General features: G+C 35.9%; 1 protein-coding gene across 4 annotated transcripts in view; it reads left to right on the top strand.

The window, feature by feature from the left end:
• The window catches only part of CPEB4 (cytoplasmic polyadenylation element binding protein 4), a 60657-nt gene that overhangs the window by 33296 nt on the left and 9722 nt on the right, over nt 1-17639 (top strand). For 3 of the 4 annotated variants that reach the window (XM_079915356.1, XM_079915358.1, XM_079915359.1), the window contains 2 exons: nt 4931-4981; nt 15680-15853. In XM_079915356.1, coding sequence (XP_079771482.1) covers nt 4931-4981; nt 15680-15853 — 225 coding nt within the window. The remainder of the gene's footprint in view (nt 1-4930; nt 4982-15679; nt 15854-17639) is intronic. The other variant, XM_079915357.1, reaches the window with a different exon arrangement.

The following is a 17639-nucleotide window of genomic DNA, read 5'->3' on the forward strand; positions in this document are numbered from 1 at the left end:
GATAGAACATAGTAAGCACATTTTTATTAGTTCATATTGATATGTGTTCTGCGTTTGTGTGAGTATAAAGCTGGTATTCAGAAATTGAATTTATTCCACATTTCTTGGACCTTGCTTGCGTCATCCAGGCCCCCACAGCGCCATCTTGCTGCAAGTCTCAGGCAGTGTTGGTGAAAACAGCAGATGCAGAAAGGCAGTTACAGCACCTCCTTTAAAAAATTATTTATGGCAGTATAGCTTTGGCTTACTTAGATATGAGCTAAATAAAATTAGCAGGAGCAAAATCAGGAGAAGCAGCTCTAGTTAAACAATAACAAATAATGTATATGTGTGTATGTATGTATGTATGTGTGTGTGTGTGTGTGTGTGTGTGTTGTGTCATGTGCATAAACCTTTTAATCGGTTTTAGAAATGGACCTAAGTCCATGCCTATCCTTTCCCTATGAGAAATTTTTAACGATGTCCACTGAAAACCTCTCCTTTTTTGTTGGAGTATCTAGATTTTTATACTGTGAGTCAATAAAAATACTAACCCAGAATTTCATGCTTCTTGTCACTTCTTTGGACTGCATGGCTATATTTTAGACAACCTTGCAGAGTTATCCCCTGTTATCATTCCTTGGCCTGTACCATGACCCCAACAATGCTGGCATGACTGAAAAAGAGAAGGCCATAGCATGAAATCTAATAGTGCTATAGACCATTTGATATTTTTCGTTGCTTGTGTGTTTGAAATGGCAACATTTATTGTATCATTTACTGCTGAATCATCGGTAGCAATAGTATCTGGGTTAAATTTTAGAAAACAAGGGTACTTTACCTAATTTTGAAAATAATGGAAACATTTTAGAGTATTTCCTTCTAGTCTTTTCTTCTTCCATCTCATTAACTCAGTTACTTTAGTTAGTGTCTTAAAAGAATATGATAATATACACTGTTGTTTTGAGCACCTCCTCCCCCCAGCAATTCTTAGTCATTCTGGTTGATAAATATTGGTTCTTTCCAACTCGCAAATGCTTAGCATACAATTGCCTAGTTCGAGTCTGAATCTTTTCTAGGCTGTAGAATTTGGTAGTGTAGTTCCCCAGAGTCACACTGTATCAGTTGCCTATATTTGGCTAGGTTGAGTCATGTCACCAAATATAGTCTATGCCTTTTGCATGATGTATGCCAGGCTTCTGGCTCCAAATGCCACAGCTGGCCTCCAGAGATGACTGCTTTTCCTGTCAATTGCGTCCCTTAAGGTTAGGACTGCTGAGCTGGCAGTATTTCTTTGCATTTATAACACAATCAATACCAAGAGCCTCCAAAGATTGAATTTTATCCACTAAATAGGTTTACTTGCCTGAAATCCTAATGCCTTCCTTCTCCCTTGAGGAATTCAATTCTAGATGTGCCCAAACCTGAGTTATGTTTATAGATAGATGAGTTATCAAAAAAACCAATGAAACAAAACCCACAAACACTGGGTTCTATTCATATTTAGATATCGCAGGGATTTTTATTTTACTTCACTTTATTCATTTGTGAAGTGCTGGTGTTTTAAGTTCAGTGGAATGAACTAATTAAATGCTTACCTGGTGCCCAAACAGGAAACTCGAGGTGCCTACGTTTTAAAAAAAAAAAAGCTCTTGGGAGTTCCCTGGTGGCCTAGTGGTTAGGATTCTGGGCTTTCACTGCCGTGGCCCAACTTCAGTCGCTGGTTGGGGAACTGAAATCCCACAAGCTGTGTTCTATCAGGGGGAAAAAAAAAAAAGCTCTAGTTCCTAAAGGGGGCTATTACTTAAAAGAGATAAGAAAGTTAGCCAGTAGCTGAAATGATTATGTGAGAAGGTTGGCTGTTGCAATATAGATAGAAATAAAATCTGGTGAGTTAATATAACAAGGGGTTTCCGTTTTGGGAAAGGCGCCCTGGAAAAAAATATGAAAAACAAACAAGCAAACAAAAAAAGATTTGAAAATATCCTCCATTGGAAACAAAGAAAGAGGGCCACTGTCTCAGAGGGAGGGAGGGGATTGTCAGTAATCTAGCCATGGAATAGAAAATGCAAAAATGCCGGTGAAAATTAGCATCCGTAGAGCAGAGAGAATATTAGAGCAGAAATAAAAGGGGTACAGGGAGAAGGTGAAAGGCTTGTAGAAGACAAGGCACTTGTCCCATGGCACTTATAATGGGAGCTTTCAGAGAATTTCCAGAAAGGAAGTGATATATATTCTCCATAATAGATGTCATGAGTGGATGACTCTAGATATTTTAATTACAGAAGAAATTTATAGAAGGAAAGGGCAGGTAGGATAGGGAAGCATTATGAAAGTTTTTTTCAAAGGTTTCTTAATGTCACTGCTAATATTTTAAAATTGAAGTAGAAGGCATTGCTGCTGGTTTAACAAAATATTACAGGTATCTTTACTACTCAGAGGCCAGAACTAATTCCAGCCTGACAGGACTCATGAGAACAGGTCAAAAAATAAAAACAAGTATCACTTTGAGAGTTAAACTGTGAATTTTGCCACTGATTCTTCAGTGCTCTATTGTCTTAGCTGAAGGTTAGAACTACTGCATTTAGAAGTCTAAGGATCAGAAAAAGTCTCAAACGTTACCTACCTTGGGGGTGGAGGGTGGCATCTCTTTAGGAGGTGTGTGTTGAGGCAGACTCTGAGAGAACTGAGTTAAGGGATATTTTCGTGCCTGTCAAGTTGAAATATTCTTCTCTCTCTCTCCTTAAAAGGTACCCCAAAGGTGAGTTTCTGATAAGGTGGAACTTGATTTGTTAAACTGGGCCAGCTAGTTTGGGAATTTGTTTTTTGGATCCTCATCGTTAATTATCCTTCCTTAGTATCAAGTAAGAAGCATTATAGTTCATATGGAACAGCCCTGGTTTCAGTTGGAGTGTTAAGAGTATCTTCAATTAGATACCCAATTAGAGTATCTTCTTAGAAATAGCAAAACATTTTCTTAACTTCAGTTAATATTGTTAAATATTTTTGTTTCTGTGTTGACTTATATCATCTTTTTAAAACATGTTTTATGATAAATAAAAATGGTATGAGTGATAGCTGTTAATTCATTTACCAGAGGGTTTTACAGCTACAAAATTAATGCAAATGTTCCATCATGGAAAATCAGCTGCTATTTGAGTCAAGTGATTCAGAAACAGCACTCCCTCCCTCCCTCCCTCCCAAGTTTTTAACAGTTAAGGTCATGTTCTTGTTCCAGCATCTCAAGTCTATGCTTTTTTAAAGATAATACTTGTGACAGGTCATATGATCTGGGCTTGTAGTTAAAGCAGTTCAGCTGGAATTCACTGGATTTGGATACTTGACTGTGTGCATATGAGCATTAAATAATGAAGCCAATTTTTAGGAAGAAATTGAAATATTAAAATTAATTTTCACCTCCTCCTTGCCCGTCTTCATCCCTACCTCTCTTCCCTAAGTAGGAACATGCTGAAATTTTAAGTGGAGCAATTAACAACTTAATTTTTTAAATCCTTGTATTTGGTGTTAAATGGTAGAAAAATTAAGTTCAGATTTTGTTTCACATGAGACTCCAAGGTTTGCACGTGGATTAATTAAAGCTGTTAGCCACAGAGAGCAGTTTTCTCTTTTCATGGCATGAGTTTATTTCTGTGGAGACTATTTCAAAGAAGTAGGGTTTTGAGAGACTGAAGGATAGTTGTGGTCTAAAGTTCCTTTTTAAAGAGTTGTAAATGTGTGGCTGGTGGATTGATAGGACCACGTATTAGATCTGGCTCCCGCAGTGTTCTCTGGAACTAGGTGGAGTCTTCCTGGCATCTTGAAAGGCTTGCCCCAGCCTCCAGGCCTGGGAGAGCCTCTGCTTACCCACCTTTTCATTGTCTTAGAGAGTCTGTTGTGGTTCTGTGGAGTCAGAGTTTAGACTGCTGGTTTCCTAATTGGAATGTTTGTAATTCTGAGTCAATTTTAAATTCTCACACTGCTTCTGATGTATAGAGTGCTAGACAGTGGTGGGTAACTAACAGTGAAGCTCCCCTATCCATTCCTTAGATGAATAAGACTTGAGGGTTCTCCACCATTCTTATGAAGGGCATGGGGAATATGGAGACATGAAAATGTTGTCATAGTGAGTTTTGTAACTTATAGCATAGAACTAGTTACATGATGTGTAGTCTAGCTACCTCGACTTGCATGTAGAAACTCTTGCAAAACAGAAATGCATTCCCCCCCCCCCTTTATTTGTGGCTACCAATTTGGAAGGTAGAGCATCCTCCCAAAATTTTAGACTTTCGCAAACCCTTTTCTGGAGGGTGTCTTGGGTGCCCATTTTAGGTTCAAAATTTGAAGGAAATTAACCCAGCATTTGCTGAATGCTATTGTGCCTCTGGGCATTGTGCCATGTGCTTTGATATTTTCTTCATGTGTAAGTACAATGAAATGTGCCTCTTTACCTTCTGTACTTACTCCCCGAAATTTGCATTTAAACCCATTAGTGTGTCTGTACATGTAGGCATAAGACTGGCACTTTTGTTACGAATTATATAAAAAAATGCTACTGCTAACTACATACTTTTAAAAAGCTATGAAAAACTACACATGAAAGAAAAATTGCACATTTATGGGGAAAAATATGAAGATTGTTATTATGAGTTGGTATGAGAACATAATGGTATAAAAAATTTCCTTTGGATGGGGATTTGGAAATTAGAATAACCGAATAGTTAAATATAAGGGGCATTTTATTTTCCCACTTTGAAACTTTCCCTTTTTGAATGTTTGTGAATATGCTGTTTGATATGTCAACTGACTCTGTGTTTATTAGCACAGCTAAGTTTTATCTCATAATACGGCTTTTTAAATACCTATTAAACAATTAATTCAGCTTTGTTGTTGAATACATTTAAACCATCTATGAAAAAAAATAAATTTAGTAACGGCCTTCTTTTACCCTCAGGTCGTCTAAACTATTCATATCCAGGATCCGATAGCTCTCTGCTTATTAATGGTAAGTGATAATTGATTCACCTTAGTGAAGTTCAAAGAACTGTAACAAGTTAGTACTGGGTAGAAAATACAGTAGTTAAGCCTCAGCAGGTGGAGAAATGACATTAGTTTGCTCTATAATGAATATGCAAGTTGCTATTAATCTATCACCTATTTTATGGATAATTATTATTCCTCCAAATTAGAGCAGGAACTTTTTTTAAACTTTGAGAGCCAGCTAATTTGCTGTCTTGAAACTGGTGACAATGAGAATAAATGAGACTCCCATAATGACACATAAAGAATGGCTTAATCCAATGTTAGCTTCTGTAGAGTGACCTTTGAAATGTCAACATAAAAACCATTTCCATGTAGTTGGAAAAGTGTTCCAGGAGAAAGGGGAGATAATCAGAGATCGAAAGTCAGACAAAACAGCCTGAGACCACAGGGCTTGACACTGCAAAGGACAAGGTCATTCACTGTTTGCTGTCTAATGACAACAAGAAAAATGAAGTTTTATTAGCCTTTGCAGTGCCTTCGGTAAATTCTCCTTGCCTATTCTAAATATTACCACTGCGCTGTTGAGTTCTCTTTTTATGTGCATATTCTGAAGCAAACTAAATTTCACACGGAAGGAGGGGCCATCTACTCACAGAAGGAATTAAAGAATTAAAAATTGTCTTTTTTGTAGTACTATAGCTTAAAATAATTGGGTGGAATACGGAAGTCTTGTTTACTTCATTTCCACTCTTTTACTGTTGAATATGGATTTCAAATTTGTGTGTTCTTAATGCCTTCCATTTGCCAAAACTCATTTTCAGTCCCACCACTTCTGTGAATTATTCTTGACCAAATAACTATATTCTGCTCATTCCCCAAACAAAGCAAAACCAAAAAATCCTACTGCTTGTCCATGCTATAGTATGAATGAGGAATTAAAAATTGCTTTTATGACTGGATTTCTTTTTGCTTAGTGTTTAAAATCAGTGTTCTGTAGAATGTAAGATTGTTGAGCCAAGAATGTTAGAAGGAGATTTGATTTATGAGAGTTGCTGGGTGCATTAGATCCTCTGGAGACTATATGGTTTGTAAAAACCTCACTTGTTCATTAGTCTTTCGTCTTTTCATGCTACATTTGCCAGAAATAATGCCAAAATATAATATCTCAGTGTAAATGTGTGTAGACCGAAAACCAAACACAGTGGTGACGGTGGCATCAGGATAAGGGGGGGTAATATAAGGCTTGCCATTGTAGCATGGTTTCATCTTTTCCTGTGGAACGAGTTCCAGAGTCAAGTGCTGGAAATTGCAGGGAACCAAGATTTGAGATACTGTTGTGTGATCTTAGGCAAAGTGATCAACTCTTTGTTGTCCCAATTGCTTCATGAAGTCGCTAAATTAGATCAGTTGCCCCTGGGGTCATCTTTGTTGAGATGAGAAAAAGAAACACTCTCTAGTGGGTTTTCCTTAAAGCCCAATTCACTTAATATTTTTTGAGTCTTTTATGAGATTCTTTCCTTTTACCTCCCCTCCCCCCCGCCCCGTTAATATTCTTTAAGAATAGATTATGTTTTAACAACCCTTACTTGGCAAAGAAAAAAGAAAGGTAACTTTCCCCTCTGAATGTTTATGTTTTGAAATTTTATTGGCCCATAGATTCTAGAAGGAGACTAGATGGTTTTTACTGTTGTAGACATGGAAATTTTGTTATAGAAGTATACTGACTGAGGTTAACATTACCTCAGACTGAAAGATAGGATGATAAAGAGCAAAGAGATGTCAAAGAGGGGAAACTTGCTGGCTCCTCAGGCAAGACCCAGAATATGGGGTTATGGCTGCCATGCTCTCAGATCCAGTATTCAGCTTTGCAAGGTCCCGGAACTTGATTTTGTCAGATTTGATCGAGTGCTAGTTCTTAATAACAAGCCAACTAGGACCGGGTGCCAATTTATGCATTCATAATGAGGAGTACAACTTCTGGGTAGACCAGATGCTAGAATTTACTGATAGACCCATTCTCTGATAGCAAAGTGCAGGTTTTGGAAGACTGCTTAAAAATCTTGAAATTAAAGCAAGGTGGAGGTGGAGGAATGTTAAGACAGTCCTTTAGTCACCTTGATTTAGGCTTAGGCATTGCCCATTCTCTTCAGTCAAATATATGAACCATCTTCTATGGTGGATTGCTTCTGTAGATAAATTGATCTCATTCATATGTTGATTCTTAGTAGCTTTGTTCTCAGTATAGCTCAGGTTTTGGGGATCCCCATATTGAAAATCTAGTATAATCCATTCATTATGTTTAATGAAGATAAACTTAAAAATCACAAATGCTACCCATTTCACAGGACTGTGGTGGAGATTTAAGTGCATGTGCAATCATTTAGCATAGCACCTGGCATGTAGTCAAATTAAATAATTAGAATGTCATTTTGGGGGGATTGGGAATATTAGTGCCAAAGATTTACAAGGGAAAAAAATACAAAACAAGGGATTATGATTGTCTATGAACGAACATGCTTTCTTTGTCTTATTAAGAGCGATAACCTGAAACTTTATTTACTTTTAAATACAGTCCCTTTGCATCTTACATCCATTCAGCTTTTTCTTAAAACTGAAAATAAAAGCCAGATATGTTGTGTTGCTTTATATTCATTATTCAATTTTAAGACTTTAAGGAACCATCAGGAGCTGTTCTTTCCTGTCCACCTAAATAGTCTACTCAAGCTTTTAAAAACCTTTAGAAAGGTGATTATATAGCTATACTCTACTTTGCTTCAACTATAACTTTCAGAGCTTTTTCTTCCAAGCCTCTGTTGAGTTGAGAACCATTCTTGCTTTGTTTGAATAAAAATGTGAAAGACGGTTCTCACATCGACATTTGAATTTTGACATGATTTTTATTGTATAACTTGTTTTCAAATTTTCAAGCAATCACAAAGCGTTTTGGAAAGAAGTGGGGTTTAAATCCTAAATAAATAAAAAGAAAAAAAGATTCAGAGTAGTTAGTCTACTAGCTTCAGCAATTTATATTGGAATAATATTGGAATTTGCATGTACAAAGATAAAAAGAGCTTACTTATCCAGTGGATCAGATTCAGATTGCTTTCTTTTTTCCCCTTGGCTATGCTCAGTCATCAGTTTTCAGATTATGCAGTTACCTTCATATTACCACTCATGACTTTTAAAAGACACTGCCAGTATAATTCAACAAATAATAATTGCATGTTCTAGGGAATTATTATTGTTGTTATTAGTTGTAGAGATATTTTTGAGGGGCATTCTTGGGGAAAATCCTTGGATTTTAAATGTATTAAAACAAAACAAAACAAAACAATTTTCTAGATACTTTCTGGATATGGGATTAGTTTGCTAGGACTACTGTTAACAAGTACCACAGACTGAGTGGCTTAGACAGAAATTTATTTCCAGTCTTGGAGGCCGGAAGTCTGAGATCAAAGTGTCAACAAGGTTGATTTCTTCTGAGGCCTCTCTCCTTGGCTTGTATGGTAGCTGTCTTTTCCTTGTCTTTACATGATTTTCCCCTGTGTGCAAGTCTGTGTCCTAATCTCTTGTAAGGACACCAGTCATTGGATCAGGGCCAACCCCGGTGACCTCATTTAACCTTAACCACCTCTTTAAAGGTCCTGTTTTAAATACAGTCACATTCTGAGGTTCTGGGGGTCAGGACTTAAGCACATGAATTTTGAGGAGGGAACACTATTCATCCTGTAACAGATGCCGTTTCCTAGTTAATCTTATACATAGTAGGAAGATAGTTAGAATATCCATTTTATGTTATGATAAGCAAGCCTGAAACTTACTCAGTTTCTCAGCTAAGTCCGAAAGGAGTGCTAAGCATAGGCCAGACTCACCTTATATTCCTCTGGTGTGTCTTGGTTTAGCTCTGAGATAGATATCAGATTAAATGATTACTATTCTTTTTACCCAACTTGAAGCTTTATTTTATCCAAGAAAACTAATATTTAACCACCACTATCTCTGTATAAAAGTGCTCGTGCCTGGTACTTTTTTCCCTAACCTCCCATTTCACTGCTTTAGCCCTTAGGATTAGCTGCTTCAAAAATGAACCTTGTGGCAGGGAAAGTTATAGAACAGCAAAATATTGGGTTGGCCAAAAAGTTCATTCAGTCAGTGAACACGTTGTTCAGTAAAGTTCTTCGTGAAAATGAAAAATGCGTCTTTCATTTTTACTTAAAACTGAATGAACTTTTTGGCCAATCCAGTAAATTAGTTTCAAACAGGTGCATGTATGTGTGTATTTCCTAGTCTCTGTGGATGTCTCTCCCTTAGAATCATCAGCTAAAACGTTTGCTCCTCCCAGAAGAGAAGATCAGTAAGAGATCTTTTAAAGGTTAGCACAGAACAACACCTCTTAATTTATAGTTCTTTGGAAGGAAAGGGAGAAGATTTTTGCTTAAAGGGGATGGGGGCGGGGCAGAAATCTATGAAAAGGGAGGGGAAAATTTACCCAGGAGAAATGTAGATTATAGTCACTTGCTGAAAATGTATATAATATGGTTCTAGTTGCTACAGTAAGGAGCATGTTGAGAGATCCTTTCTTGAAAAAGACAATATGAAAGCAGACTATAAACTCTAAAGTGCTCTACAGTTGTTAGCCTTGGAATAGTAATGGAAAGCTGAAAGTAACTGTTGAACACCAATCTAAGAATTTATACATATGAGTTTACTTTTGAGGAAGAAAACTATTTACTGAGCGTCTGTCTGACTGACCATCATATATACATGTGGTATCTTTTATGATTCTCTCTTCATTTCTCCATTTTTATAAATAAGAAACTGAGGATTAGGGATATACAGAAACTAGAATTACATTCATACTCTGCCCTTCTGTAAGATAGCTCTTTATAAATAATCCTCTCGTATCTTTATTATACCTTATCAACATTCTTTGAATATTGTTAATGCCAGCAGGCTGGTATAAACAGAAGCCAGTGTGACATAGGAAATTCTCTTAAGCATACATCTAAAGTAATGTGACAATGAGCCCGTTAATAAATTAGGAGGTGATTTATAAAATCCTTTAAAATGATTCTTTGCATCTCTGTTGAATTGTATGCTTTGGTCTTTGTGATGATTTTCTGCTTTTGGGTTCTACCACCTTTATTCTTTTGTTAACAGATTAACTCCTTTTAGCTTCCAACCTTTGATTTATATCTTTTTAACTGACTTACTAATTTGATTCCCCCACATACTTTTTTTTTTTTTGGTGCTACTGGAAAAGTCAGTTATTTGATAACATCTTTTAATCTGAGCCCTCTCCCCTTGTTTTTCCAAGTAGCATTGCTATCTGCCTTCTCAACATGGGGGCAGTGAGAGGTAGATGGAGAGCCTGAGGTAGGCCAGAGGTAGTGTGAATAGGATCAGTCTTTCATTGCCCACTAAAAGCTAGTCATAAAGTCCTGTTATTTACAGAGTTGATTAGATGCCCTCGTGTAGGAAAGGATGCTTTTCTTTAATATATCATTTGTTTGTTTTTAATGTAAGTACCAAGAAGAAAACCCAAAAGGGTCCATTAGCAAATGTAGTAATATAGTGTACACAGTAGTAATAAATTTAAATGGTGCAGAAAAGGATAAACAAGAAGTGGAATCATTCCTTCTTGCCCCATCCCAGTCCGTATCCTCAAAGGTTCTTGTGGTTGTTTCTAGAAAAAACATTTGTGTATATTCCCACATATCTGTTTATATTTCCTTTATTTTTAAGTTCACGTAATAAGAATCATACAATACACACTTAGGCACCTCATGCAAACTGCATTTTAGAGAGCTTTAATATGAACACATGAATATGTGCCATATTTTTTAACTGGCTGCACTCTTTGTTATGAACATATCACTATTATGGATAATTTGTTCCTTTTGTGCCTAACAAATGTTATAAAATGAGAAAAAGATACTTTTAAAGAGATAAATAAATGATATTTTCAGTTTTATAATGAAATACATATATAATGTGTATTGAAAAAGACCCGGTAAGTCTTTCTGTACCTTTTTGCAAGTCTAGAATGCCAGACTACTGAAATTTTACTAGAGGGAATTTACTGATGAATATAGGGCATTTTTAAGCAATCTTGTAAAGACACTTTGGAAATAAAGTATTTATCATAGATCTAATAACAACATGCATCCAGAAGTTATAAAAATTTATAGCCATAATGTTTCCAGCCCATTAAAAAAATGCTTGAATCATTTTAATACTGAACATTAAATTATATAAATCAAAACTAAGTAATAAATATAAAAGATAAACATATAAATAGTATTAATCTTAACTCTGATGGGAACTAGAAGCTTTTATTTAATAATAGTATGCATTTTTGAAAACTTTTAACAGTGTATACTCTTTGGTAATTCACAGAAAATTCTAAGCAGGGTTTATTTTAGCTGATTTAGCCAGAAGTTTTTCAAAATATAGATTTCTTTAAACATATTTAAAGTGATTTTTTTTTTAAACTGCCGCTTCCTCCAGTATTTGAAAAACATCAAATAATGTGCAACACTTGCAATCATAAGATTGGAAATCTGACATTTTCCTCAGGAAAGTGGTGAAGCTCTGTGTTATAAGTATTTCATCATAATATGTTTCACCAAGTATAATTTGAAATAGGTGAGAGAATTGTGCTTAAGTACCGCTTTTGTACATAGATGAAGTGGCACCACTTACCATTCATTCTGTTAATGTCTGGGTTCTGGTTACATAGGTGTGTGTTCATGGTATGGAAAGTTCATTGAACTGTACACTTACGATTTGTCAACTTTCCTGTATATATGTCATATGTCAAAATCTACATTAAAATAATGTATAGCATTATAATAAGTGGAAATAAAAAATTTAAACATTCTCATTTTCTGTGCTCCAGAATGTCATTGTTTTTATTTTTTGGTAATACTTTATATTAATTTGCCTATTTGATTAGGCAGTTTTTGTAGCTATAAGCATTGTACACCTGTAACCTGTTTTCCCTAAATGTGGGAAAATGTTTCTAAATATAGTTTTTAGAATTTAATCGTGGAATTTAATCATGAATTCTTTTATATTAAGCAGCTTAATTTTGTGGTACAGAATCAAAGTTTGAAAGTACACGTTTGAAGACTTGGAGAGTATTTGATTTTTGCTTTTGATCTATAGCCTTTACTGTTCCTGAAACTCTACTTATTTTTGAAATAGCGGAAGCTATGAGATTTTTTAATGTTAATTTTGTAGCTTTTAAAAGCCCACTCTTTTCAAATATCTGTTTTCTCAGAAATCCAAGAAGCATCAATCAACTTTTTAAGATTGACAGAACCAAGATACTCAAATAATTAATTTCCCCAAACTCCCTTGTCTTTGAAGCAGTTGTATGAATAGAATGTTCTTAAGCAACTACTTCTGTGATATTTTTGTCTTTCTAACCTCTGTCAGGTTCACTAAGTGAGAAAATACATCCACTGCCACCCCAAATTTAAGAACTACTAAAGTGAAAATCTAACAGCTGAGGGAGATTTTACTGGTTTTAATCCATTTGCCTAAGTACTTTGGTGAAATTCAATGTTATCTAGTAATGATAGAAATTATTTTGGTATGAGACATAATTTCATTTTGGAAAATAGGTACATGGTACTTCTAAGTTATAACTCAGTTATAACTGAGCTGTACTTACTTAGCATTTATCGAGAGGGCTAAGAATGAAAACCCTGACCAGTTAGTGTAGTGATCTCTTAAAATGTGCTATAATTTCTAACTGGAAAACCTATCCCAGCTTCCTGTTTACACTTCCTTTCCAGTCAAGAGACCTCACTTGTTGCGTATGCTGCTATTCTCGGCATCTTTCCTTGAGCATTACAGCACCCCTATTCATGCCACTGCCAGGTCTTGCAATGCCCTTTCTCTGTTTTCTCTTTAAGGTCCATCTCAGAGCCACACCCTCCCCTCTCTGTCTCTTTAATCAGAACGAGTTTCTCCTCCTCCTCTGCTTCCGTTGCACCTAACACTTAACATGCCTACTGCTGTAATGGTTACATTACCGTTATTTGCTTATGTGGCCACCTGGCCTTTAAGTTCCATGTAGTCAGACCCATGTGCAATTCATCCATAGTGTTTAGCAAGATCAAGCATGCATTCAAGAAATGTTTGTTGAATAGAATTAGGGTATTTGGACAAACTGCACATACAAGTTCCAGTTTGTTTGAGGGAAGACATTTTCTCAGAAGTTTCCTGATTTGAAATTTATACTGCCATTTTCTGAGTATTCAGGTATATACATATAATAATTATAAGTCTATATTATACTGTATTATACTATATTATATTCTTTTTCTTCTCTTCTTGGTTGGAACCTACTTTGTGATAAAATGCCAAACTTTTTACTTTTCATCATTTGGGCCATGGTGGAAGATTTGATTAGGGACAAGAAGCTGGCTAAAAGGAAGTTTATAAATTTCCTAAAGACTTCATTTGTTATGAGTTTCTTTATTAGGGAATAATTGAGAAATAGTATAAAACTGCTGTTTATCCTGTAGTGGCGAAAAAGTCATGAATTAAATATTGAAATATCTACTGAATGGCTAGTTAGCAGGGAATTCTGGGAGAAATTAAGATCAATATGGTAGGAGTTGCTTTAGATCATGTTACATATCCCTTAGTTTCATACTAGTTTGGACCTTGGGTGACAGAGCAGAAAGCTTCCCTTAAAACAAGTAAGGCTCAATACACTTTTTACTTAAAAAAGTAAAAGAAGAACTTAAAAAAGAAGGAATGCATTAAATTGACCTCTCACCATCCAAATTCCATATTTTTTTTGAGATGCTTACCAGGAAATGAGGAATACAGCCAATTTTTTTCAGTTTCTAAAGCTGGTAGATGAAATCACAGTTGATTCTTTTGACAATGTTTGAAAGGTTGTTTTTTTGTTTTTTTGTTTTCTCATTTGACATGCAGCAAGGACATATGGGCGAAGGAGAGGTAACATTATTGTTTCTAACTTTTGAATGTATCAGTTGTATTTGGAGAGGACCCAAGTTTGCTCAATTTCTAACCCTTGTTGGGAAGCGGGTAGGGGGAATGAAACATAGCTGTGATCAATACATACTTTATATGTTATAGTTAACATAGACATTCTAATTTGAAGGAGTCAGAATGGTAGGATTTGGGTTTGAATTGAAATAATTTCAAACTCACCTTATTTATATCTGAAGATTTGTTTCCCTTTTTCCTTTGTGAAAGGAATTTCTTAGGAGAACAAAATTAAGAATCTTTAAAAAGGAAAATAGAGTGTGACTGGTCCCAAAATACCTGATTATATTGGAGGTTCAGTTATGCTTGAATAGCTTAAATCTGCTTTCAAAAATTTTTATTTATTTGTCTATTTATTACTGAGCATAATACTGCATTTTGTTTAAAATGAGACTAACTAACTAGATGACTAATCCTATAAATTTCAAACATTGGGGGGGAAAGCTCTACACATTTTAGAAAATTTCAAAGACTCATTTCCTAGAGTGCCTGCCTGAATAAACTTTATTTTTTGCCTCCTGTACTATAGTTTTGCCTTTTTATAAGAAAGTAAGTTAGACAGTTAAATAACGTAGCTTTAAAATATAAGTGACTTTTGAAGATCCAGAAATAACCTCCAATTTTAGAGTCACTTTTTATCTTCATTATATAACTCTTTTGAACTGTGGTTTTATAGGGTAAATTCATAACAAATATACTGTCAATTGTGTTTAATAATGAAAGTTGAAAGGAAGACAAGTGTGGTGACAAAAGGATATTGGAATGTTTCAGTAAAAGAAGAGCACTTAAGATATATTTCTGCAGAATCCATTAACGAATTCCTCATGTAGTACCTAGAAGTAAATTGGCAGCCTGAAAAGTGACAAAACAGTGCTTGAGAGATTCTACAGTTCTTTGTAGCTCTTTGCTTTGCTTATGATTTATACGTTCATAGTTTACTGACAGGTAAGTATGGGAAGAATATTAACCACATTGGCATCTCTGGTCTTTTCTGTTTTTATATTCTGTATGATAGTATTTTCTAACAGCAAACGTAATGACTAGTTTTTAGAATTAGACACTACCTGTACCAGCTGATATTTACTCAACTAAAAGAAAATTTATCTTTAGCATGCCTAAAAATCTTAAATTCTGTAAGACTAGCCAACAAAATTGGATAACAGCATCAAGTGGATTTTGATGGCATGCCATTAGTTAAGGTAAACTGAGTGCTCACTTTGAAAATCAACTTGTTCATTTTAGGGACATTCTTAGAGGAAATTGGGCAGGCTATATTGTATGATGTTTTAAAGAAATTTAAGTGATCTAGCATCTGATGGTCAAATTTAATCCTTAGTGTACATGTGTAGGTTGCCAGTGGCCGTGGGGCCCTGCCAAGGTGGTGCAGTCTGCTGCCAACTGCTTTCAAAAGAGTGCTGTCTCCTATTGTACTTACACCTCACTCAAGTTTCCAGATCCCAGTGGGATGGTTGAGCAGCCCTCTGTTGAGCCATGTACTTTCTCCCTGACTCAATTGGGACCTTAAGGTGATGGAAATTCAAGAGCATGTCTAAGTGATTTGTTGTTCAGTGAGAAAAATAAAAGCAGCAGTTTTATTGGATCTGCTGTTTTCCTTGTTTCTTGTGTAAGATAATCAGTGGCAAGGAACATTTTCTGTTAGCTTTTTTTTTCCTGCTTTCTGTTCCAGGTCAGTCTTCACTGTTTCCAATGGAAGATGGATTCTTGGATGATGGCCGTGGGGATCAACCTCTTCATAGTGGCCTGGGTTCACCTCACTGCTTCACTCACCAGAATGGAGAAAGAGTAGAACGATATTCTCGCAAGGTGTTTGTGGGCGGATTACCTCCTGACATCGATGAAGGTATATTTAGAAAGAGCCGTTTATAGCATGGTGCCCAGACTGTGGCACATAGTAGGTAATGCATAGGAAATGGTTGCTGTTATTATAATAACAGTCTTATCTGGCTCCAGGTGTTCAGTTGTGATTGCATTGTTCTCTTGTCCTGTCTTCCTAACACAACACGTAAGGTTAGTTCACGGAAGGAAAGGGAGCAGGACTTTGGGAACCCGCTGAAGCAAGTGGCTGGACTAAATCAAAAAGAGCAAACATCACTGGGAAAACCTCTCAAGGATTCTGCTGTGGGCAAACACAGATGCTAACTGCATTTTTGTCTGTGTGTCCTTCCTTGGCCAAATTCAATTATTCATTTTCCTATTTTCTACCTTTTATGAGTGCTCTATAAATGTACAGTTAATTGTTTAAAATCTTAGAATAAGCCTGAACTTTTGAAAAATATAGCCTGGAGTCGTATCATTTTCTGAGTATTTTTTCACTTGTCAAATATTTACATGCTTTCTGAATGTTATGCACTGTTCTTAGGATTGTTTAAAGTAGTAAATAAGATAGAAAGCCCCTGCTCGCATAGAGTTGACATTCTACCGGGGGAAGGGGGATAAAAAATGTGTGAAAATATTAGAGAATAAGTACTGAAAAGAAAACAGGTTGATGTGATGTAGTGAAGTCTCAGAAGGGAGACTTGTGAGATTAGGTGGTTAAAGAAATCCTCTTTGAGGACATGGTATTTGAGCTGAGACCTGAATAAGGAGCCAGTCATGCAAAAAGACATAGAGGACTATTGTCCAGAAGTATTTTATTCACCTGTGGGTCTAAGTGACCCTGACAAAAGTCAAAGTAGCGACCATACAGCAACCATATATCCTTGCTTGCTCTTTGTTCCTAATCTATTTTGTCTTGGTTTCCTGAATGGAAATGGAAAGAAATGTTACGGAGGATAGAAGAGTTTTCTCTAAAAATCTATAAGGTCTAATAATGAGGTTTAATAACTTCCCATTTAGATTGAGGTTAAACTTACTGAGCCACTACATTTTCCTTAAGATGATCAGTCTTTTGGAAGATTGAAACAACAATGGCTTCAAAACAGCCAAAGATTGAAATAAACACAGGTTTTTTTTGTGTATGTGTGTCTATGATAAAATGTCCTGGAGGAAGCTGTGCTGAAATTTCAGGCCAGACTGGCTCAATCTCCATTCTGTCGTCAGAAGGCATAGCTTCTGTTCAAAGTGTTCATCCTGGGTTGAACACCTCATCATGATGTTGTTCACTCCAGTAAGCTCCTGGGTGTGACCTTTTCTTTTCTCTAGCTGGAATCGTCACTTTCCTTAGCATTATGGATTCTAGGTTTTATGAGCCTTTAGAGGTCAAATCTTTAACACTCCTGAGCCCTGGATGGACTTCAATGAGGAAATTATGTGCTTATATACAGAAAGAGGAGACTGAATTTTATCTGACCTTGCTCGGGATAAGCTCCTTCTCTGGCTTAGTTAGTCTGTATCTTTTAGGAAAATTACTAAGCAATCTTAAATGTATCGTTCCTAAAATTCTTAGAGGCACAGGTAAATTTGACCAGTTTGGCAAAGGAGGTGGTTTAAACTGAGCAAAATTAATGGGAATTGTGTTAGTCATCTTACTTTATCCTCAAGACCATGTATGTTGATAAGTTGGTAGCAATTTAGGCAGGCAGCCCTTTCTATTAAAATGTGAAATACCTATTCATGAAGAATACTGTGTTCTGCAGAGTTGTGCACTAAGAATCACAGAGTTTATGGGGCAAAAGGGGCTAGAGGCA

This window comes from Stenella coeruleoalba (genome assembly GCF_951394435.1).
Source record: "Stenella coeruleoalba genome assembly, chromosome: 3".
In the NCBI taxonomy this organism is placed as follows: Eukaryota; Metazoa; Chordata; class Mammalia; order Artiodactyla; family Delphinidae; genus Stenella; species Stenella coeruleoalba.